The sequence below is a fragment of the Siniperca chuatsi genome, linkage group LG24 (assembly GCF_020085105.1).
Source record: "Siniperca chuatsi isolate FFG_IHB_CAS linkage group LG24, ASM2008510v1, whole genome shotgun sequence".
NCBI classification, from domain to species: Eukaryota; Metazoa; Chordata; class Actinopteri; order Centrarchiformes; family Sinipercidae; genus Siniperca; species Siniperca chuatsi.
In genome coordinates this window covers 13795516-13820566 of record NC_058065.1, presented here as the reverse complement: position 1 = coordinate 13820566, position 25051 = coordinate 13795516, and the positions used below count along the sequence as shown (strand labels likewise).

Genomic DNA, 25051 nt, shown 5'->3' with positions numbered 1-25051 from the left:
CTGTTGCACCGGGTGACATGTTCCTTCATTACCATGAACGCACACACTTATTTTGACTCAATCCCACATACAGCGTCCTGATGCCAGAAATACTCACTAATGCCGGGTTCGGACCGACTTTAGCACTGTGTGAAAAACGCAACTCCGTCATTCATCTGAATACAGCCAGCCCATCCACACAGTGGGGTGCCAACGCAGAAGGGAGACAGGCTGACTGTTTTACCAGACCACAACACACCGTCATCCAGTAAGGCACAGCGGTGGCCAATTAAATATGTACAAGCACACATTCGTGGTAAATTACTTTATAACATGAACGCCGAATTTCCCCTGTTTACCTGGCCATCGAAAACAGTTGCCACCGTGATAAGTATTATAAACCGCTGTGCAGTGTTTTTGGTGTCTGAGAAGTCTTTAAACTCACAGATCTGTTACTCAAACTAGACTTCCTGGATCCTTTTTCATGTCCCGCTGGTACCTGAAGCAAAGCGTCCCCGCAAACAAAGCCACTTGTGTTGTTTTGACACAGGGATGTTTTTTGGCCTGAACTAGCCTGAACACTCCAAATGCGTATTAATCCGCAGCTGAAAATAGTCAACAAATACACTGTTTACTTTTGTCTGAGTAACATTAGCTGACAATTACAGTGCCGAGCTGTTTAAGGAAATTACTGAGCCTTTTCTTTTTTAAATTAAGTATATATTTATGACCCGTTTTTGAAAAATGTACGTCTTCAGTAGGAACCAATGGGCTCGGGGCTGAATGCCACAGACAAGGTAAGGAAATCGTAAAGTATTGAGAGGCGGACTAACGCACTAGTTAGTTTTGCTCTGGGACTTATTTGACAGTAAGAAAAATATAAAATAACACCAGGCTTATACTTTAAGTGTAGCTTTAGAGACACAATTTTTCTCTACCTTTTGACTAACTGAGGCACAGTTGCTGTAACCATTAAAAAGTGACTAAAGTCCTAGTTTTGATTTCAGCTATAGAGGCATCACCATCAATTAAAAAAATGTCAGATGTCATAATTAGCCAATAATGTGCTCTGATTCATGCGTCACACCAACACACACAATTACAGGCTCCTACCTGCTTGTGTTTGTGTCTTAAACAGTCCCAGTACTCTGTCAGGCTTGTAGCCTGCGAGCTCAGGGGGAGGCACTTCCTGAAAGTAAGATGTCACATCCTCTTGGGTGGACAGTAGCACAGGAGAAGCTGGGCGGCTCCTGGTTAAATAAAAAACAGACAGATAAGCATGTGTGCACAGACACAAATAGACACATATATAACAAAACTTAACAGCCATGTTTATTATTCTCCAGGCATCTACTGTATACCTTACATTAGCACAACAGAAATACTTTGTGGTTACTGTGCTCATTTGGATTCTAACAGACCGATAATAAGCTTTGTTTATTAGCTACTTATTAAACAATAACTATGAGGGGAAAAGTGACACAAAAAAAGGAGGTAGATTGACAGTTCTTGGCTCTTGAGCCTAGAAAGCCTTATGAGTCTTTGCGTTAGACCTGTACTGAGTGGAAGACTTGGTACAGTTTAAAGGCTCAGAAATACAGCTATTCCAAGAGAAAGGCTATAACATTCTGGTCTGAGCAGACACTCCTCAGTCAAGACATGGATCGGTTGAAGTCTCCAGGTTATTACAGGACAAAAAGAAACAGGAAAATCTCTTGAGTTACAGAATACATGACTGTACATCAATATAAGCAATGACTGAAAACATATTTGTAAAAGTTCCCAAAAATGGATTTATATTGTCCTGCTGTTTCAAGTGATGCATGTTTACATGTGGCCAAGCTGTGTTTCCTGTGTGGGTTTATTTGTGGTAGTGAAGATAAATAGTGGCTTATTAAAAGGTTATCATGAGGTCTAATGGATAAAATTAATAGAAGTGACAAGATCGCCCTCACTTGTAATGCAAACACTGTTAGCACCAGAGTATGTGTTACATCTTTAGATGCAGTGCACTTTGGTGGTTGTTTCCTTTAATGTTGAAGATGATAAAGTAGTTTGTTTATTCTACTGCTGCACACTTTGTAATTGGTTGAATGTGCACTGTAATGACTCTTTCAAACTCCACAACCTAGTTTGTAACTTTCTATTTGTAGTGTCCAGGGCCAAGCGGAAATTACCCTGATGACATCACTATGACATCATCAGGGTTATTTTCCTTCCCTCCAGAGTCATAGAATTAATAATCCATAATTTGAATTAGAAGAGCATTTAACAGAATGTGATGGCTATCATTTCACATGATGTAATTTAACTCCTGATTTCAATATAATTTCAAAGACACATCCATGTCTGTGGATTCTTAGAATTTTTCTCACAGCATGATGAAGCGATGCAGCGCCTCAGTACCCAGCATGCCTCTGTAGTGCTGGGCCGACTCCTGGGGGCGGAGCAGCAAGACACTGGGGAAGGCCGTGATTGGCTGGAACGGCATTGGGAGAGAGCTGCCTGGCAGAGCAGCACAGAGGTCGGTCCACTCTCCACAGTCGACCGCACTCATCTGGACCTCGGAATCTGAAGAGATTTATTAATCAGGCAAACATCAAGATCGAGTTATTTCAAAACTTCTCAAATTTGATGATGATCAAAAACATCAAAATCACACACAATTTGCCAACCACAATGTCCCACTGTCTTACATATGAGGAACTACTTCTGTAAATACATAATTACAATGAATCACAAAGTAAAACCTAAAAATATAACTTGCTCAGAGGTGGGAAAGTTCCTAGTTTTCATGAACACACCATAAGGCAGAGGTTTTCAAACTGTGACACGCACCTCCCTAGAGGGAGAGACATGAGGCAAAGATACTGCGTGAGGCGAAAGAGACAGGAGCATGTCGCTGTTCTAAAAGCAGCAGGAAGTTAGTTGTTGTAGTTTGGCCCGGTGATTTGTTTCGCTCACCAACACGGTCAACAGTTGGAGCTGCAGCAATGGATGTGACACACAGCTCATGGAGGATATTAAGGTACTTTAAAACGATTAGCACCTGATTGCCACAGTTTGCGTCAGTATTTGTACTCCTTCTGAGTCATGACTCAGTCAAATCTGAACACACATACATGATACACATACTTTTAGATTCAGTATGACTACCACTTCCTGAGGGTATCTTTGATATTCATCACAAATAAACATCCACAAATCAACTTAGAAATCATAGAACAAAGATGTTCCTTATAACTCTAGAACTTCTGTTTTCTTGTGTCTCAAAGTGATCCAGTAATAATTGTATGTACATCCATGAATACACTGCAAACAGGAACTACTAATAGCTAATTCGGCATACTTTTAATGGTGCAAATTTGCCAAAATTTAAATATGTATAGGCTAAAAAACAGGACTGAAGCTGTAGCCCACAGCTAACTAACTGACTCCAGAGAAACATTATACTTCCTATTTACATCACCCAAAGGGAACTGTAGTTCCAAAACTTGGAGTATGATCATCCCTCAAACTGAAGTAAGTAATAATAATACCAGTTACAAAATCCATTAGTATTAACTTTTTTGTGTTGCACTATCAGTGTATTTTTCAGAATGTCCCATCAACATGTTCTTATATTCCTGGAACACTGACACGCACAAAAATTACACCAAGGGGGTGCATTTGTCTTAATTTTAAAACAGTGTTAGACTTTGAAACCCCCTGCCATAAGGACTCTGTTCATGCTGTGCTCTCCTGTTTACCTGCCAGTCTCTCTGCAACTTCGATGAAGGAGCTGAGAAAAGCCATTGAAACAGCATCCCCTGATGGTGAAATCGGAAACTACAATTAATTCTGTCCAAATTTAATTTTATTCGCATTCATTTGCTTCCCCTCCTTCACAGGTCAGTAGGGAGAGTTACATTTGAGGTAGAAGAGCGCCACTGTCAGGCTGCTTTGAGCTACTGCAGTGTGGAAGCTGTCTGACGTTAGGTGGGTAACTGAGTCCATGTCCAGCAAGTTGCCTCGGTTTTTGTAGACAGATGCCGCAATTTCGTCGTCCAACGTGCCTGGAAGCAGACACAGAATAAACATTAATACACACAGATATACTCTTATTTCTCCCTCCTCTTCCTCCTCCTCCCCCGTTACTGTTTGATTTCTCTCTTAATTCTCTCCATTTCACCATCAGACACTTACCAAAATGTGAATCGTCCTCCTCGTTTTCCTCCACCCCCTCGTCCTCGTCCTCATCTTCCTCTTCGCCATCCTCCTCTTTCTCTTGATTTGTGAAGAGCTCCAACACCTCATCAAGGTCGTGTAAGGTCAAATACTTCACCTCTGAGCTCTTGAAGTACACACACACACACACACACACACACACACACAAAAGGTAAACACACATGGGTAAAAAAAAAAACAAGTAATCTTGTTTTGTATGTATGTGACCATCATACCTTCTCTGGCAGCCTGTAAGCAGCATTATATTCATCAGGGGTTTTCACTGCAGGACTCTGCCTGATAACACACACACACAACAGACAGACAGTGATAAAGGTAGACTTTAGACTGTTTTGCTGGGAAAATAAAGAATACAATCTGGTAAAGGAAAGATACAAATTTAAAAAAGAATAAAGAAGAATACAGAACAATATGGATGAACTAGGACGAAATACAGATACAACACATGCAAAACATAGAAAATAAAATTGAAAGCTATAACAAGATTAAATTCTATCTGGAAATACAGGAAAAACACAGCATGTGTGATGTGTTACCTCTCAACAATGTCAGCAAATTAAAAACAAAAACAATGCCTAAAAGCCCACGATGTGTACCTGTGTACGAGCACCAGCAGGGCGAGGCCACGGAGCCTCTGGGCCAGAGCGGTGGCCGCGTCCCGGTCCAGGTGCTCAGTTTCGGGACGAGAGAACAGGAAGACCTGGGGGGTCTGCTGGAAGGGGAACTGGGGGGTCTGGGCCGAGGAGGGATCGTCATAAACTTCAGACTGGCAGTGGAGAGACACATATGATTATGTACAAATGAATACATTATATTCACTTTTGCCTTTTAGATGTTTTTCTGACTTGTGCTAAAGAATTTGACTAAAATACGTACATTTTGGATTTAAGGTGTCTAAGTCTGAAGTAGAGCTGAAATGATTAGTTGATTGATCAAATAGTCGATCAACAGAAATTTATTTGGGAACAATTTCTCATTTTTTAAGCAAAAATGACTATTACTGAACACAATATCTGATCACTGTAACAGCAAACAAACGGGGCTGGTTGTCGTGATTTGGGTTAAAATAAAATTTGAACTTGACCATGAACTGTGAAATAACTACAGGTTGTAACAACCCTCTTTTTAGTTTCTTTATACAAGATATTTACAGTGTGCGTTTGACTTTACCTCAGCATCAACGACAGCCATATCAACACCATCGCTACATCTACCTGCTCCGCTCAGCATAAACCTCCTGATGTGCCTGAGGAAGAGCACCAAGCTTGAAATGCGTTGCAATCCAGAGTAGCTGTTGATCCAAACCTTTTTCTGTGTTCCTCATGCCATTAAGTGCTGGTATTTGTGCAAATATTAAATGTTCTTACTTTTCTGCGTTCAACAGCTCCCCTACTTTTTTCTTTGTATTATCACTGACCTGTTAACCTGTTTAGGAAGTCTTTTTTCCACATTTTCTGTGAATTCTTAGTAAATCTGGTCCTGAATATTTTTGGGTTTTGGACTGTTGGTCAGAGAACACAAGCAATTTGATGACATCACCTCGGGCTATGGTAAATAAATCTGCAATTTTATAGACCAAACGATTAATCGAGTAAATAATCGGCAGATTAATCTATAATGAATATAATAGTCACTTTCAGCCCTAATCTAAAGTACTCCTCTTTTGCAAGGACAAAACTAGGGCTGCAGTTAACAATTATTTCATGAAAAATTCCCATCACCATATCCTAAGCCCAACATAATGCCATCAAACTGCTTATTTTGTCCACCCAAAAGTCCAAAATCCAAAGATATTCAGCTTACTACCACTTAAGGCAAAGACAAGCAGCTAATTAGAAGCTGGAACTAGGGAATGTTATAGATTTATTTAATTTTTTGGGAATTAATGGAACATTTTAATAAAATAAGAAAAAAATACATTATTTTAGCTGGACACAAACAGCAGACATACTGTACGCAAGGGTTGACGAGGGGTCAAAAGTAGATATTGCTTCGTTTCAAGGGGTCACATGCTGAAAAAGTCCATTAATAGACTAATCGTTTTAGCTCGAGACATAACTTCAAATATAAAGACATCTTTGCTTGAGTGTGCAGTATTCCACCGTGACTCTTTTTCCATCCTACTTACCACTAGTGGAGCCTCCATGAGCTGCAGGAAGGAGTGGAGGCTGAGGGTGGACAGGGGTTTCCTCATACGGGTCAAAGGGCAGCGCTCAGAGGTCACTGGGGTCATGAACCCACTGTGAACTCTACAGTGGAGGAACCACACTCGAGACGAGTGAGACAACTCGTTAACACTGGAAGACAGATGGAGAGACACAGTAAATACAACTTTTCTAGTAAAGAAAATACCATTCTCTGCAGCATTCAGGGGTTGACTGCCTCTTCATCACCACATTAAATGAATAAAACAGATGACTGTCATCACACGTTTTAGTTTTATGACAACAAATGTACCAAAGACAACTTTTTCCTAAAGTTTTCATGTGGAGTTTGACGTGGCACATGTCAAAACTGATTAGTAGTCTACAGAAAACACCAATCAATTCATCTTGATGACTCTACAGGAGGGATCAAACCATTCTTCCAAAATATATTTCCTCATTGGATGTTTTGATGGTGGAGAGCGCCATCTATCATGTCGCTCCAAAATCTCAGTTAGGATGACATCAGAGGGATGTTTCATAAAGCATGGTTACCAGTTAGACCAGTATCACTTTTAGGGAATGAAGTTTTATCAGTGATGTTTAAATAAGTCTAACCTAAGTAGCCAGACTAACCTGAACCTGGTCTGGTTAGATTCCAGACTTAGCTTCACCTCAGGCTGAACCACTGTTACAATCAATCTGACAGACTCAAACAATGTTTTCTCTTAAAGAGTAACTAAACGATTCAGGTCCAAATCTTTTGTCACCGACCAACCACCGCTCAGATCAAACTGTCAAACTAGGCAGTGCTGATCAAACATGAATCAAGATTCTGTGGGGTTTAGTTGCTCTTTAAGTTCCTCCATGTTTACATCCTGCGTTGTCACAAGCACGAGCCTCTCGTCCATGAGTAGCATGCTTCCTTCTGCGCGGTGATGCGGTTTGCGGGTGAAGTTCCGGTAGAAAGAAAATAGTTCCTACATGAAACTGCTCACAACAAGGTCTGTGGATTATCTTGAGTAACCGGGTCATGATTTCTGGTAACAGACATTGCTTTTCAAATGTATTTTTTTGGCACTTTGAGCACCACAAGCCGAGTTCCATATAGTCCCACTATATTCAAAAAAGGCAGACATTTCTACGGCCCATATCTCCAAAACTCGGCAACTCACACCAAAACAATCTAGATGGATAAATAGCACAACAGGTAAGAGGAGAAATATGTATTTTTGATTTTGGGGTGAACTGTCCCTTTAAGTTTCTAGAAAAGCCATTCATTTTATTTTATTTCTTTAGAATAAATTACCTGGCTGGGACATTAAGTTGTTTAATGACATGTTGCATCTTAAACATCTTTTACGTTCATTTTCAGCAATTACGATACAAAGACATTTCTCATCACTCACAGGACTTGAACCCAAGATGACGTGATTACAGCAGAGTTCAGCTGGACGGAGTTCATCTCTACTTTTATTAAAGTCTGAGCTCACCACTGGTCTACAACATGCTGCAAATGTTCTCTTTTGCTTGGTTATCTCTCAGTCGGCTTTATGAAACAGATTAATCCTGGTTCTGTTTGTTAGGCTCATTCAGCGTTTTCACAATAAGCCCTGCGCTAGCACATGATTTACAACAGAGAAAAGAAAAAGAACATACCCTAAGTGCTTCAAAACTGGGCCCCCAGTTATGAGGATGAACTGGTATTTGGATCCGTACACATATGCTGTCTCCATCATCGATCTGTGCTCTTAAGTAATACAATTAGCAGAAACAATACAATTCATTTGATTAGTCATTCAAGTCAATCAATCAATCGGACAATCTGTGTCTCCATCAGCAGTTGCCACCTTACACAGTACAATCCACAAGTCAATTAATCAGTCCTTAAGTACATCAGCCAGATAATCTCCATCGCTGACATTTTGTCAAACTTGAAAAAGTTTGAAAAAGTCCCTTTAACTTTCCTCAACATTTGTTGCCTCTGTATATCCATCCTCTCCTTCTTTTCCATACCTTGTGTTCCCAGACTGCGGACGTAACCCAGCACAATATCCTTCTTCCCTCTGGCTGCCTTCTCCATGGCCAGGAGGTCAGCATCTGTGTGGACGTATTTGACCTCTTCACGCAGAATTGCACTAGAAGCGGAAGACAGAGAAAGTAAAGCTCAAAGTGTCATGTAAATCTTAAAAGATAAATCTGGTGCTATATTTTTCTTGTTGTGAACAAATCCCGTGAAAAGACCAAAACCATGTGTTAGTCCATCTCTCAGTACTTTCTAACTTCCTGTCTGTGGCTCTCAGACCCAAGCCCATTGGTTACTACTGATGACAGAAATCTTTTGAAACGGCTCACAAATGTATGGTTTCATTTGCTAAAAAGGCACAGTCATTTCCTTAAAGAGCTGACCACTGTAGTTTTTAGCAAATGTTACAGCACATAACAGGCTTTGGATACACACACAATACTTGCTAGTAGGATACATTTATTGTTGGTTTTGGTCTTTTCGTTGGATTTTTTAAGACAAATATAGAACATCACATAAGTTATCCTTTTTACAAAAATAAAATGTGATTTAGGATTAATGTAATTAAAAAGCTTTCTTGAATGAAGATTATGACATTTTTATCATAAGTGCATTTCTATATTTCAAGATAATCTAATGGTAGACAGATACTTTATAGCCAATATGTCCAAAGCCACTTAATAATTATCTGTAATCAGCTGTAATGAGAAGAAACTTTGTCTTTGAATAAAGTTTGCTTGTCGAGTTTGTGGTTATTTATTCCACAAATGTGCTTATGTCACAAATGTATTGTAAAACAGGAGCAGAAAGTTAGTGTCAGTACTAGAACTGAAACAATTAGTCGGTTAATCAGTCATCACTCTGGTTCCAGCTTTTCCAATGTGGAGATTTTCTGCTTTTACATCACTGTAAATGATGTAATATGTAATATATGTGTAAATGAAATAGACCAAATCCGTTCATCGATTATGAAAATAATAGTTAGTTGCAGTAGTAATTTCCTCATTACACGTTGCGATGAAAGCATCACATGGTTCTGAAATGTAGCACACAAGCACAACAATTGTTATCATTCACATGGAGTCTGCATGAGATGACATACAAAACTCCAGAATGGATAATACTGAATAAAGACATTATAAAATACATGAATGAATGCAGTAAAATATATAAAATCAATGAAATGCTAAATAGTTTAATCAGCTACTTTATATAGTTTCTAGCTTCAGAAGAAAAATGTTCTATATATTGTGTTAAACCATATTAACACTATATACAACTACTACTTATCACTGTGTTCAAAATATCATTTGGAAATTGATTATATGTATTGTGTGTTTTAGATACAAGCTAGGGCTGAAGGTTAAAGCCTCACACAAGCGCATTGTAACCGAGGGAGTGTTGCTTACTTACAACAGGACTTCAGAGACTATGGAGTTGACGTCAAACACGGTGTCCAAATCAAAACCCAAGAACTCCTTACCACCCCTGACAGAAAGACATAGACAGCGTGACAAACAAAGGGTTGTTAGTTGTTAGTGTAAACAATCCTTAATGCCCTTGACAGAGTTATATTCTCTGCAGTTGTTGTTGTTGTTATATTTCTTGACTATCCTCCACTGAATCCTTCATGTGCGCACAGCCTACCTGAATAGAAAAGCTGTGTGCAGCATCCTTTCTTCTCTGCAGTATGTGTGAACCAGCTCTTTATTGCAGTTGATCTTAACAGAAAAAAAAAAAAAAAAAAAAAAAAAGGTACTGAACTGCCAGCTCTCTATCCATTCACTTTCTGGTATCTGTCTCCAAATCTTCAAGTTAATAAAAACTTGAAAATTTGATGTCAACTTCTATGACAGATGGAGCGCATAGCACTGAGAGGACTATAGTTACCTTGCCAACAAGTACCCCATAATCCTGCAGAGCGTCAGCAGACTTCTCTAGCTCCACCAAGAAGAGAGAGATGGTCGGAGAGACTGGAGACGGTGAGAAATACTGTTATCCTTGATTAGTGGGTTAAAAGGCTTTAGCTGCTATCTGCTGTGTTGCACCTTGACAAGTCACTGGTCAATCGTCATCTGAACGGTGGACCTTACCTGAACGCAGACATATTGGAAGAAAACAATCTTTTTAAGTGTGTCATGGCTCTGACAGTTGGTGATAAAGAAAATGAAGTCAATTTGACTGCTGCGCTCAGTGTGAGCTACTCTTTAAAAACTACTTGAAACGACGCAAACGTAAATGACTATATCAGCACAAATGTATTGCATCACCTACTGTATTACTGCTAAAATATAGACGTCTAAATACAAATTTGGAAAGATTGTGTTGTTTACATGTTCAATAGTGAGCAGCCTACCTTGATGCTCGAAATAGATAAACATCATCTTCCCAGAACGCAATTTCTCATAGAAGTCTGCAGCTGTGTATTCAATTAGGTCTGATGTGTTGGCCTTCTCTGTGCATCCTCCTGACCTCATCCACAGCAGGAAAACAGCGATACACATCCACATCATGGAGAAGAGGCTCGGCTATGCTGTCTGCGGGGAAAACAGAAGAAATAAAGAGAGAAAAGAACTATGTTGTCTGCGCAGAAATGTTTACTAGACAAACATGATGAAAATGATCCTTTCTGGATGCCACAGAAGCAGGAAGGTTGTGCTGTGACAGCGCTGACAATCCTTTTTTTGTTTGTTTTTTAAGCTGCCCAGGAACGCGGTTACATTCCTATACATGTAACAGCACTGTCCCATTACTTCAATGTAATTCATATGGATCTCAAACAAACCAACTAAGGGTAATAATATGAACACTTACTATTATTTCATATGGCCTGCACTGTTACATATAATTGGTTCAAATTTGTTGGTCCGTTAAATGGAACGGAATAGGAACGCATAAATGATGCTGTGAGGAAAGGAGCGAGCCGTGACAACAAAGATGCTAGCTGAGTGTTACCTGAGAAAGTCGAGGTGGGGTTAAGGTTCAACTTTTGTCTTTCCAAGTGCTACAAACGTTACAAACCAGTTAACCCCGTGGTGATTATGATGCTAATTATAAGCAGCAGCTTATCCTGAAGTCCTGAATAAACTTCAAAAATGGTGCTTTCTGCCATTACTTAAGAATATAGGTAACTTACTGCTAGCTAGTTCATTAGCTAGGCTTGTTGACTGCCTACTTATAGTTTTTCGTCCATGGCTTTACATGACTAGCCAACGTTAACACCTGCAAATTTAGAAGATACATGTCGGCATATGTACGTGGGAGATGTGACGGTAGGCCACAGACAAAGCAAGTTTACACGGTTATTTTTCGCCAAGCTGCACAGTTAAATTTGAAAAATGTGTCTTAAAAGAATTAAGCTCCATCTTTCGCGAAACAGTGTCAAGCTACTAGAGTAAAACAGTACTTCCTGTTACCATTTTAAAATAAAATCCTTAATTGACAAATTTGTTGAGAAGTTTTTGAGTAGTCCATGCCACTTAGTAGATTAACACGAAAATTATACTATGAGAATACAGCTGTTTTACATGTGTTGTTATTTTTATTCCCAAATGATGCTGTTACGTGCACGCCAACGTTTTACGCTTTTATTTTGAAGGCAAAACCACTTTTCCGCAAATGTTGATTATCGCTCCGTAACTTGACGTAAATGTCTGCAAATTGTTTTGATGCCCTCTTTCTCTACAAGAGACGCCCACGTGCTTCTTTAAGCCAATAGGATCAGGGAACGGTTTTGACTTGACCAAATGGCCAATCACAAGCGCACAGAGGGCGGGCACTGCCACAGCTGACATCATCATAAACCAATGGAGTGAGAAAGCTGTGGAGGCTGGGCGGCAGGATTAGCCAATGAAGTGGTGCACTGGGAAAGTGGGCGTGAGGACGTCTTTCACTTGGGAGATTTAGCTCGGAAACTGTCTAGAATTTGTGGCTCCCGAGTCAGCTGTTTCATAAGAAAATTAGCCTGGTGTTGAGCCAAGATGGCGACCTAGGAAGCGCTAGTTTCCATTTTAATTGAGAGCAGGGGGGCGGGTCTAAAACTGCATCACAGCTGATCTGGAGGTTTTTCCCCCCCTTAAGTTGTTTTTTGCAGAGAACAGCTTTGCAGAGATTCACAGAGGGAACGCTCTCTTGTTTTCTTTCACTATGTCTTGTTATTTTTAACCTAGCGGGGTTTTTTAAAAACTAGACTAAATTGCCTTCAACACAATGTTAGATTTAAACCCCAGCGCATTTTCATTATGCCACCTCTTTTCAGAATAAACTCCTTTTATCGCAATTTTTCGCATACCCTCGTCTTTTTGTCATCCACGATGAGTTTAGCCCAGGTCTGACCCAGGTTTAGTGTTTTTGCCTTCACAGCATCCCATGTGTTAGTGCGAGACGTCAGTGGCTATGTTTTCGGCAGGAGAGGAGGTTAATTCCCATTTGTTTACCTCACTGAAGGAGTACCATGGAGCTGCGATCTCCCCAACACTGGAGCTCAGTCTAACTACCATCTACACCGTCCTCTACTCTTTCCTGTTTGTTTTCGTTTACCTGCAGCTCTGGCTCATTTTGCACTACGGACACAAGCGCTTCAGCTACCAGAGTGTGTTTTTGTTTCTGTGTTTGCTGTGGGCAGCGCTGAGGACGACCCTTTTCTCTTTCTACTTTAAAAATGTGCTGCAGGCCAACCAGCTGCAGCCTCTGGCCTACTGGCTGCTCTACTGCTGCCCCGTCTGCCTGCAGTTCTTCACACTCTGCCTACTCAACCTCTACTTCACACAGGTAGGACTGCACTGTGTGTGTGTGTGTGTGTGTGTGTGTGTGTGTGTGTGTGAGAGAGAGAGGGGGTTTGTAGTGTGTGTGTGACCTGATTTCATAAAACAGCTGACATTGCAATTTTGTGTTCAATGTATTAATTTGATTTCACATTTAGCATACAGTTTAACTTCCATACAAGCAAATGGTGCTGTTATTCTATTCTGTTGTATTCTATTGACTCCTTTGGAGGATTCCTATTAATCCTCAATTTCTGGTACCAAGATCATCCAATGTCCTGTGGGCAAAAGCTCTGAATACCCAACTCTAGTTAAAAGGGCACCCATTTGAACAACAATGAATCATTGTCACATTGAGTTTGACACATTGAATTTGCAGTTAAGAAAGCCAGTTGTCATTTTAGCAAAGATAAAAGACCAGCTATTCAAAAACTACAGCTCCCACGAGGCTGACATAGGTTCGTTGATATGGTGGATAAAGGTTGAGCTGAAACAATTAGTTGGTTAAAATAAAATAATAAATTAAACAACTGTTTTGATAATTGATTAAACATTTGTAGTTTTTAAGCATAAATGCTAAAAGAAATCACAAGTTCCGGTTTCACAAATGTGAACTTCCTTTATAGTAAACTGAATAGTGTTTGGTTTTGGACTGATCCTGGACAAGACATGCAATTTGAAGATGTCACCATGGCCATTTTTCATTATTTTCTGACATTTTATAGACTGAACAATGAATTGATTAATTGGGAACATAGTAGAGCAGATTAATCGTTGATGAAAATAAGTGCTAGTTACAGCCCTAGATTAAATAGTTAAATTATTCTAATTTTTATATGGGTGGGTGTATTCATTTAGAATAGGGACGAGGCCTCTGTGTCAAAGCAATGTGGTTTATCTGTAAATAAAACATAACCTTAAAGGAATACTTAAATATTCGTAGTCACCATGAGGTTGCCGGGCAACCAGCAGAGACTCCAGGAAGTTGCACCCGGCTAAGAAATAGTCCCGCACATAACCCCCTGTAAAACATGTCATATTTACAGTTTGGTTTTTGTACGGAAGAAATGAGATAAAACGTGTTAGTTAGTGAGCTTTAGAGATGCTGGTAAGTTGTTACCTTTAGACAGAACCAGGCTAGCTGTTTCCCCCTGTTTCCAGTCTTTATGCTAAGCTAAGTTTACTGTTTCCTGGCTTTAGCTTCATACTCAATGGACAGACATGAGTGGTATCAATCTTCTCAAACTTTCTCTTGGAAAGAAGGCAAATAATGAGCATTTTACAAAATGTGGAAGTATTTCTTTAAGCCAGTCAAAAGTCCCAGCCTCCATTGATGTGTTTTATTCAATAAGTGGACAAGACTCAAGCAAATGTCCCTGTCAGCGGCATGTTATCACAAACTATGTGTGTAAGAGGGAAAGAGAGGGACACAGTTGGTCAGTCACAGTTGTTTAACACCTGCCCACTCCAAATGTCAAAGACCTGTTTGTTTCTGTCTCAGAAAACACCTACACACTTTTGGGACTTTTAGTTGGTGACAGTTCAATCACAGCTTCACAGAATGCGTCTCAATCAGGAATAGGGGTGTGAGTAGAAAGGAAGCTCGTCCAACTGCCTGAGTTGAGATTAGGTAATGAAGCCAGTGGTGTCATATGACTGCTGAATAAACATTGTAGCCCATTAGCTGATCTGTGACCAGTTAAAGCAGACAAACTACACTCTCTTTGAGTAAAATAAACATCTTCCTTTTCTTTGGTTATTGTGATAAACTGACTTCCATCAAATGTATGGTGGGAACAGAGGCCTTTTTTTCTTTCCGCCATTACCAACAAAATGGTGTTCTTCCATATCTGCTAAATTATAGGTTTACAAATATGTATCTCTATCGAAGTTGGGAAAACCATGTGACTGGCCAGCTCAGTGAACAAACATTTCCTGCTTGTGGTTTCACGTCTAGCTGAGTCAGACCTGAGTAATATATCAGAATTATATTTTCTCCCACAGTAGAAACTTGGATCATCCTGCTGCAGTGCTGTTGTTCCTGACTGTGACCCATCTGGTTAACAGTGCAGGGTATAATGCAATACACAATGTTAGTGTTACTTTCTTAATCATGAGTAGTGTAACAAACTGCTTTTACAAGTCCGGAGAATATTTGGCATTTCCCGTCAAAAAATTACTGAAATGATTATTCAACTATCAAAATAGTTGCTGATTAATTGCCTGTAGATCAACCAATCAATTTATTGACTAATTGTTTCAGCTCTAGCAGACATTCTTGCCAAATATGAACAATGGCATGATATACATGTGCTCAAAGTGCGTAAAGCATTATGACCTACAATTTGTCTCAAAAAACTAAAACTGCAGAGCTAGACTGCTTAAACACGAGCACAGAAAATCTGTCTTTTAGCAAAGTTCGAGCTCAGTGTGATTAATAATTTGTTCAACCAATGTCGGAACAGCAGTTCCTGCATTAGCGCCTAACTGCTGAACCGCGCTGTTTAATGTTGAACTCGCTGAAAGTAATAAACGCCGTGAGCAGAAAGCTGATATAACATCATGCCACCGTGACAAGGTCTGCCGCCTGACACACACACACACACACACATTTGTGGAAATACTGTGTGTAGTGTGTTTTCTGAGGAGTCAGGCGTGAGTCCTGACCTGTGATTTACTTCCCTCTTATTACATTTTAGCTCTTTCTTACTAGAGAAAATGATAATGGTAATAATCAGATAAAAACATTCATTACATCACTGGGAAATCTCACTCATACTGGAAGACAAAATATTGATTTAGCTACATTTTCCATAGGTTTTTGAGGTACACATACATACACATGTAGTGGACATAACGCATGTAATCTGGCAGTGATCTGTTGGCTTGTTGCTTCGTTTCTAGGTTACAAATTACCTCCTTCTGGCCTACATTCTCACACGAAAGGCTGAGTGTTTACGTGTGTCTTTAATCTCAATGTTGACAAATGTTGAGCAATTTTCAAGACCTTTGTGGCCACGGCACCGATTATATAATATCAAAAATGAATCGTTATCATCATTAATCAGTTAGTCTGACAGATAAGAGACTTTGAGCAGACCGATCAGATTATTGTATTTGTCTGCACGTTTGTACATCTTAATAACTGAATAATGAATAAACTACCTTTTGGTAAACATTTTTCAGTCATTCCAGGAAGTGAGTGAATCAGTGGAGGCCAGTGTCCCGGCTTTTGCGCACTTGAATTGGACTTGTGTACAGTCTGATGTTTTTTAAGGTCGCTACTGATAACATATTGGCAGCAAGGCAGCTGGTAGATGATATGTAGTTTGACTATTTATTTGATCATTTTCATGCCAACCAGGCAACGAGTACACGAGAGGTTTGAGCGGAGAGGAAGATACACATCCAATGTGTTTTGTACTGTGACATCTTTGCCAACGTGGCTTAAGCTGCTCATGCTAAAGTTTTCAATTCAATTTGAATTATTTGTTCTACGTTCTCCTTTTAAGAAAAATAGTATTTAACATGTTCTTGGTCTTATGAAGGCTCACCGTGTGTGTGCATACAGCTGTCGGCAAGACATTGATTCTTTGTCTGGCCCTTTATATAAAGCCGAACATTTCAATTTATACTGTATTTGCAGAAAGCAGTAACTGCTACTGCTATATCATTCGTGTAATGTAACTCTGAGTGCAGCATACATTAGCTTCTGGCTAATGTCCTTCTTATGTAGAATTACGATTGGACATTATGACAATACATAACATGAGGCGATAGAGATTTGTCAACCGTTAGAGATTTTGCTCCTTCCAATGTAGCTATCACTTTAATGGCTCTGATTGTATAAAGTAGAGCTTTATTACCCCAAAGGAGCAGTTTGGCTTACAGACAGCAGAGAGTGAATAATAAATACTAAAATGTGCAGAAATTAATAAAAACACTAAATGCAAAAAAGTATACAGGTTAATGCCATTGTCACTTGTTTACGTATTATTTTTGACATGAGATGTATCGCCAAAGACCCTTTTTTTTCTTCCTCTCAATTATAAAATCTTATTAACAATAAATTGTAAATCACTTTGACATTATTTGAACTAAAAAGAGCTGACTTTTATCATTGTAGTTGGACCTTAATTGGACTCATTAGTTCATCTCAAACATGCATAATTCTGTGTGTACACACTAAAGTGGATTCTTGCTTGGCCCTGTTGTTTTTCTTGTATTCTTTGAATGTATGCTGCATAAGTGTGCGCGCGCATGTGTTTCTGTCTACTTTAGTGACACACAGGAATCTCCTCAGGCTCTGTTAAGTTCACACCCTTCTCCTAAATGACCCCCTGCTCTCTCTTTCCTTTTATCTTGTCTTCATATGCTTTACTCATCATATTTGTTCTTTTTTGGTGGATTTATACATTTTCTCCTGTAGAAACCAATAATATGCCCCAGTAAAATACCCTAAAAACTGTCTCCAGATGAGTCAAAATGTGCAATTCTAAAAATACCATATTGGGATTATAAAAATGAGTATGAAAATATGTGTTGTATGTACATCATGTGTGATATTTTTTTTATATACTTTTCTTTGTTTAGGTGATGTTTAAGGCTAAAGCCAAGTATTCCCCAGAGCTCACCAAATACAAGTAAGTCTGTCTATAACTTTGTTGATTTTTATGTAACTTGCAGGTTTTCCACTTGTTTGACTTTGCCTTGACTTGAATTTATTCTAAACGGAACTGTCTATATCTCCATCTAATAACACGCAATAATCTTTTTGTCCTTGTTCTTTAGAGTCAGAATGTGGTCCATCCTCCCTCCTCTCCACAACCTGACTTTCTTTTCCTTTCTTCTCTCACACACATAGTTGGTTTGCAGCTTCAATGCCATGAATTTGAATAAGTTGTTGTTTATGAATAAAGTCACCTTCTTTTTGGCTCTTACTGTCTGTCTCTCTTTCTCTCTGCAGGGTTCCTCTGCGTTTGTTCTTCTTGTGTCTCAGTGTATTTTTCCTGGTGGTAAATCTAACATGTGCATTGTTAGTGCAAGGAGCTCTGGAGCGCTCTGAGTCACCAAGGTAAACAAAAAATACCATTAATAGAACATTTTCTCCTTACATAATAATGTCACATTTAGGTCCACAGAACAGTTTTTTACTTGATTGTCTTAAGTTAATAAACTTTATGTCACCAGTGATGGGGGTATCAGACATGCAGTCCTGGCCCGGGTCTTGATCAACGACACTCTGTTTGTCCTGTGTGCTGTCTCTCTGGCCGTCTGCATCTTCAAGATCGCCAAGATGTCCTCTGCCAGCGTTTACCTTGAATCCAAGGCAGGAATAAAACCATGCATGCGAAATTTAGACCCACAATTTAGTGTTTTACTCAGGCAAAGTTCTTGTGACAAAATTAACACCGATATTATGTTGTTGTAGAAAAACATGTCAGTATTCCACAAATGAAGGTAGGTTATCGAAAAATGTAACATTTTGGTAGGTGGTTTCCGTAGCAGGTAGTAGAAAACACAATGCCAGTATCACGATAGCTTATATATGGACATTTTCAGTATTCAGAAATGATAAACTTGGTGGAAACCCCTAAAATTACTGTTTAGAGGTAAATTTGTTTGTGGCACTCATCCTCGCATTTCTAAAACTTTTTTACTACACGCTACAGATATCTGTAAGCTCTAACGTTAGCTAGCTAAACACAAGACACATAGACTTCCGGTCCAGAAATGGCAGCTAGTAGCAGTGACGACGCTAAATAAGACTACATAAAGTAAGCTCTCACAGGAAGTGAGAAATGAACTGTGAATGGGTTCCAGGCCATCGATGGACAGCACGGGCTAAAAGCACAGAAGCCTGCTTCACACAAATAACGTTAGCATAAACAAAAGTAACGTTAGCATATACAAAATTCCTGCTGTTTGCCTGCTGCACAAGAGCATTCTGCATATTAGCAACATTAACGTTAGCATGACCATCCTGCACTTTAATATTAAAATATACCAGACACTAGATGTATCCTATGTGTAGGTTATTAGATGGCTGCAGTGTTTACAGGCAAAGCTTCACTCATACCAAACTGGGTCAATACAGGATTCACTCAGTATTATTTACACAAGATCATGAAGAGGGTCTGCACACCTATTTGTGATATTTTTTCCCCCCTTCTCTCTGACATATTACAAGCATAACTTGATACAGTTTCAATCCAAAGCCATCCGTCTGCCACCTCTATGAGCTCTCACTAAGTTGCACACTGAAACTCTAAACGCAAATCAAACGGATCACCTAGGCATTGATCATAGAGCCTGATAAATGTTTGCACTTTTCATTAAATAAACACAGTAACGGTGTGAGCTGTCGTACCTTAAGACAGGCAGTCTTAAGGTACCAGTTTCTGTGCAGAACTATCCACCATCTTACTAAAATCTGGAGCTCTGACAAGATCACTAGATTCTAACAGCTAAATATGCACACAAAGGGAGATTTCCTTCTACGGATATTGAACATTTTTCAGGCATTAGTGCGCATCTCGCAATCGCTTGGAAACCCAAGGTGGTGACTCATGATTCTTACCATAATGCAGACATGTACAGATGTTTAAATTTATGTCCTTCAAAACTTAATGTGGCCCATATCTGACATTCAATTACAGGCCAATAGCTGACTGATACATGAGCGTGAGCTTGTAATAAGCGCAGTAACTCTTCCTCCAGGGTACATCAGTGTGCCAAGCAACAGCAATAGGAGCTGTGGTGATTTTGCTCTACACATCCAGAGCCTGTTACAACCTGGTGGTGGTGGCACTGTCACCACAGGACAGACCCAGTCCCTTCAACTACGGCTGGTACAGCGTTTCTGATCAGGTATTGTACCAAGTCTGTTCAGTTATAGATGGAAAATAAGCTTTTGTTTGGCCAGAAACCCAGTGCTAAGTGTGTGTGGACACAGGAGATTTGGGAAAGCAATGCTTAGTGGGGTAAAGGGCTTTGTTTAAAGCTATAAATAACCATGTGTGTCTGTGTGTCCTGACCTACATTGGGGCTCAAGCCTTGAGACGGACAGCCCATTTTAAAGGGTTCCATCGTGGGTTTGTGTATGTGTTGGACATGATACACACCAACGGACACCTACTGTGTGGGTGTGTGGGCGTAATCTGGCTTTACAAATTATTCTGTATACCAGCTGTCAGTCCAACATCTCAACATTATTCTGTCCCTTCCCTGAGCATGTGTCTATGAGTGTGTGTACCAAGTCTTTTACCTATATTTATGTTACATATAGTAACTTCTACATCGCACTTACATCACAGTTTGCATCATTAAATAGTTGTTTGAAAAAGTTGTAATTATTATCTGTTTGTGCTGCATTTGATTTTATTTACTGTAACATCACTGGCAGGAATATAACATGAGTATGTTTGAAGATATTCACTAAAACTACAGCTTTAGATTGTGCACTGAACCCAAGGAATGCTAGACCGAAATTAGCTTGCGGTAGCTATGGAGCTACAGCCACGAGCCTAGCTTAGCTACAGCCACGAGCCTAGCTTAGCATAAAGTTGCTGGGATAAACAGCTAGTCTGGCCTAACATTTTGGAAAATACGGTGTCATGATCGGTACATGAGTTGCATGATAAGATCATACCACTCTCATGTCTGTGCGCAAATTATGTAGCTAGAGCCAGCAGGTGATTAGCTTAGTTTAGTCTAAAGAATGGAAGCAGGGGGAATGCAAGTTCCATCTTGCTACTTAAACCGAAATGTATTAACAACGTTTTTTGCATGCTCTAAAGATTTCTTTCTGACTATGCGTCCAGAGGGAAATAGTTATTGCACGTAACTCCACAAAAAAAACAACAACTTCTTAACCTTTTGGTCTGTGTACAGATGAAACAAACAAGATGCAATGTGTAAATTAGTGAGCTTTACAGGTGTTGGTAGGCATATTTTTTTTTACTTCAGAGAGGCTAGCTGTTTCTCCCTGCTTCCAGTCTTTAGACTAAGCTGAGCTAATCGCCACCTGATTCTAGCTACGTAATTAGTGCACAGACATGAGAGTGATATCAATTTTCTCATCTAACGCTCAGCAAGATAGCAAATAACCTTATTTCCCAAAATGATGAACTACCTTTAAGTCTGCCGTACAGATGAGAAGTGGTGTAAGAAAAAATATTTGAATAAGTCAAAAATATGTGCACTCACAAGATGAAAAAGCACAAATGCCAGAGCATGATGTCCACTATTTTCTGTTTGTTTAGTTCAGGTAATGAATATGAATATATTATACATTGTGCTTGTGTGTGTTACAGGCCGATGTGCAGGAGATCAGCGGTGAAGCCTACATTGTGTTTGGAATCATTCTGTTCTTCTGGGAGCTGCTACCTACAAGCTTAGTGGTGGTTTTCTTCAGAGTCCAGAGACCCAACCAAAACCTGGTAAAATAGCACGTTAAAAGAGCAAATGCCATCAATAATCTGTCTACAATAACTAAAAGGAAACTTGAATATCTCTCAGGCTCCGGGAGGGATGATCAACAGCCACAGTTTCAGCTCCAGAGCTTATTTCTTTGACAACCCTCGACGGTACGATAGTGATGATGACCTGTCCAGAAGCATTAATTGTAGGACTGATCGGGCCAGGTGGGCACACACACAAGCACGGTCTTTCAGAATCTGTTTTTCATTTAAGTACAGTTGAACTTAACTTTGTGTTTTAAGCTTTGTATTGAAAAATCAATACTGTGACTGATGAAATGACTTTTGATTGATTTTTCTCTACCTCTTCCTTATCCTTTCCCTCCTTCCTCTTCTTCAATCAATCCTTTTCATCTCTCAGTCTCCTCTCCACCGCTCCCCAGCTTGGTACGTCTAGTTGGTATGGCTCCATCCAACGCAACGGGCCCCTGACAGCGGGTGTTGCGTCCGCGCAGCAACAGCCGTCTTCCACGGCCCCCCTCCTCTTTGCCTACGGAAACATCCAGAGTAACCATCACCACCATCACAACTACTACTCCACCCCGCAGAACAACAACTACCACCATCATCATCACAGTAACTACTATTCCACGCCACAGAATTATTACTGTGGGTCGCAAACGTATTTCTGCACCCCACAGAATTAAACAGGGTTCATTGCAAAGATTGAAAACGACTGGCTAATAACTAACAATTCCTGCGTTTTTGTCACCATTTTGCTTCCCCAGATACATCAAAGCAGGTACTTTTGAGTGATATTCTGAGGTATTGCTCTGGACCAGGTTGGGCCTCGAAATTGGTTCACCAAATTATTCCAGAGAAATGGTGTGGCATCAACAACTGGAAAGTTGTTGTGCCATGACTAACTGCTTTTTTTAGGGCTTCAGAGTCTTTAAATGGCATGTATGGACCACTATGAAAGTAAATGCAGACTATGGACCAGAGTTTTAGCACTAATACGGCTAATACACCTAAAACTGCAAAGACCAAACTTTTTCTGTTAAATGTTTTGGTTAGATTATCATTTTTGAGATTGGAATTATCCGGGAACAGATAATCATCGCTCTCATCATCCTATCCCTCCTTTCCTTGTAAATTTCATCCAATTGTGCTTCTATGAAACGTACCATTCTGCTCAGACAGGAGCCATGTAGGAGGCTTATCAAGCTAACGTGGCTAATTCCGAAGCTGCATTGGTCTGTCAATCAACAACTCTGGATGCAGAGACATTACATTCACTCAGCATTTGTCAAACTATTATTTGGGTTGCCAAAAATGGGTTGTGTGACTGGGCAACCATATGATACAATCTTTTTAATTAGCATGAAAAAGGGTAATTTAAGCTGAAAAAGAACAGTGATGGATGCTGGTCTGCTAGCCAGATCCTCGATCCTCAAAAAGGCTTTTCTGATGATGAAAACCAAATGATATGCATCTAAGGGCGTGTCATGGTCTTTCTCACTTTTAGGTCTAGTTGCGTATGACAGGAGTTAGCTGTTGCTAATTTGCCATTGGTTGTTGTAGCAGTGAGAGCTAGCTTATAGCCAACGCTAACAGTTAGCTTAAACTCATAATCTGTTTAACCAAGAAAATTCTCAGACTCAAACTGAAGTACAATAAGCTAATCAAACTTCTATCCATGACAAACTTGGTAATATTATCTTGTTGGTGGCAAATTATTATTTTTTCAAAGAGTGATTGTTCATTTAGGTGCCACAGAAATAGAAAGCTGTACAAACACCGTTAGCGAGCTTAAGACTTTATCCTGTCAACACAGTTCTACTTTACTGGATTCTTGTTTAGTTTGACATGTAAAATAAGCTTTTAGCAATTTTCATAACTGACTGTAATCAAAATACTAGTTAATTTATCTCACAAATATCATCCATGTAAACTGCTTACAACTGCAAAATACATGTGAAATTTATATGTAGCTGCCATATGGGTGTTGTTGTCAATCTTGGCTTGGTCAATATATAAGTGTGTAAAAAATGTAACAACAATTTTTTATTAACACAATTAGGGGGGGAGGAACAGTTTCAACAGATGACTCAGGCTTTAACTAAATCTGCTTAAATACAAGAACATGCCACTGCTATTGGATAAAAATATTTAACAGCAGCCAAATCCAGGTTTCCTTACCCACAATTATACAATGGAAACTATGTGAAAACCTAAGACAGGAGCGCCATACACTGTCAAGCTGTTGAATGTTAAGAACATATCGTAGATTTACTTGGCAGTAGCATTATCAGTATCATTTGGACAATATACGACAGATCAAAGTAACAATATGTAATCTACATTCAACATTGGAGTAGAAATCAGCCCTAGGATTGTTCATTAACAGGGTGGAAGTGTCTCTGAAATGTATTTTTGACCAAAAACCTTTCATGGAATCTGATCCTTTGGGAGCTTTGAGGCAACAATTTGCACTTAGAAGACGGTCACCTTCAGAGAAAAGACTTTGGGCCTGAATGTAGGATTTCATCTCCTACTTGTTTTATGGATTTTCTTCAATAATCGTCTGTATTCTATATTTTACTATTTGTCCTTTGAGAAAGGAAATATCAGTGTGCCATCACATTTTGTCATATCTAATAGTTTCATTCTTTAAGGAAAATATTTTTGCACAATAAATGGTTGGATGATGTATGGTTTTGATTGTTTGTGTGTCTCCAAGTTAATCGATTTCTAATCCGTGTGTGAAGTGACATTTTGAGTCGGTATGTGTGTGATCTTTTTGGTTTTGAAGTTTAATATGCTTTTATACATCATCTTTTTATTTTACATTGATTTTTGTTGTTTAACAGATTTTATATTAGATTTTTTTTTCCCCACTTCCCCTCTCTGCTATCGTTATTCATAATCTCATGAATTATCTGAATCTCATGACAGACTGCACCCTATAAGCAATATTTCACTTTGATGGAACATTTTCATATATGAACCAGTTCTCAGACCAAAATCAGTGTATGTACTAACTAAGTTTGTCAGGACTGAATGGAACAACCCTACCCAACACTGTGGTACTTGTAGCTGTAATGAAACGCAATCTGTAAATGACAATGTAAACTTTGACATCATACAAGAAAACGAAAAAGCATGACTTGTATCAACAAGTTTCACAGGACAATACAATGAAGTTGTCAGTGTTGGGTCCAGCTGTTCACCTATTTCCGAAAAATGAACATCTACAGTGCATGCTTCTGCATCAGAGTGCAAGAACTCAGTGTCATTTTCTTTCCAAGGTGATATCGTTTGTGTAAAAATGTTATTTGCTTCAAAAGAGCAGTGATACTTGTTTTATGGATTGTTTTCTCCGTGGCCATACTGAATGTAACCTACCGTGCAACAGATCACTGATGATGTATGCAAGAAAAGCACTACCATGTTTAAATAAAGGCCTACTGCACTGTTTTTAAGACAAAA

General features: G+C 39.4%; 2 protein-coding genes across 10 annotated transcripts in view; one reads left to right on the top strand and one right to left on the bottom strand.

The window, feature by feature from the left end:
- txndc16 (thioredoxin domain containing 16) overlaps nt 1–11650 on the bottom strand; it is an 18217-nt gene extending 6567 nt beyond the window's left edge. Inside the window, exons 1-15 of one of the 7 annotated variants that reach the window (XM_044188201.1) lie at nt 11513–11650; nt 10733–10913; nt 10267–10349; nt 10024–10097; nt 9790–9864; nt 8367–8488; nt 8010–8100; nt 6335–6503; nt 4803–4972; nt 4422–4482; nt 4165–4312; nt 3888–4034; nt 3729–3788; nt 2355–2550; nt 1093–1229 (exon numbers count right to left, since the gene is read on the bottom strand). In XM_044188201.1, the coding sequence (XP_044044136.1) occupies nt 1093–1229; nt 2355–2550; nt 3729–3788; nt 3888–4034; nt 4165–4312; nt 4422–4482; nt 4803–4972; nt 6335–6503; nt 8010–8100; nt 8367–8488; nt 9790–9864; nt 10024–10097; nt 10267–10349; nt 10733–10889 (1690 nt within the window). In that variant the 5' untranslated portion in view covers nt 10890–10913; nt 11513–11650. The other 6 variants (XM_044188200.1, XM_044188202.1, XM_044188203.1 and 3 more) reach the window with 6 other exon arrangements.
- On the top strand, nt 11531–25051 carry gpr137c (G protein-coupled receptor 137c). 3 transcript variants are annotated; one of them, XM_044188211.1, is made up of 9 exons: nt 11531–11648; nt 12922–13146; nt 17733–17782; nt 18106–18213; nt 18330–18468; nt 19860–20009; nt 21455–21580; nt 21660–21784; nt 21981–25051. In XM_044188211.1, the coding sequence occupies exons 1-9, from the start codon at nt 11628–11630 to the stop codon at nt 22264–22266; spliced, it is 1230 nt and encodes a 409-aa protein (XP_044044146.1). In that variant the 5' UTR covers nt 11531–11627; the 3' UTR covers nt 22267–25051. The 3 variants fall into 3 exon arrangements, with proteins under 3 accessions (XP_044044146.1, XP_044044145.1, XP_044044144.1); XM_044188210.1 differs by lacking the exon at nt 11531–11648 and adding an exon at nt 12274–12792; XM_044188209.1 differs by lacking the exon at nt 11531–11648 and having other exon boundaries at nt 12276–13146.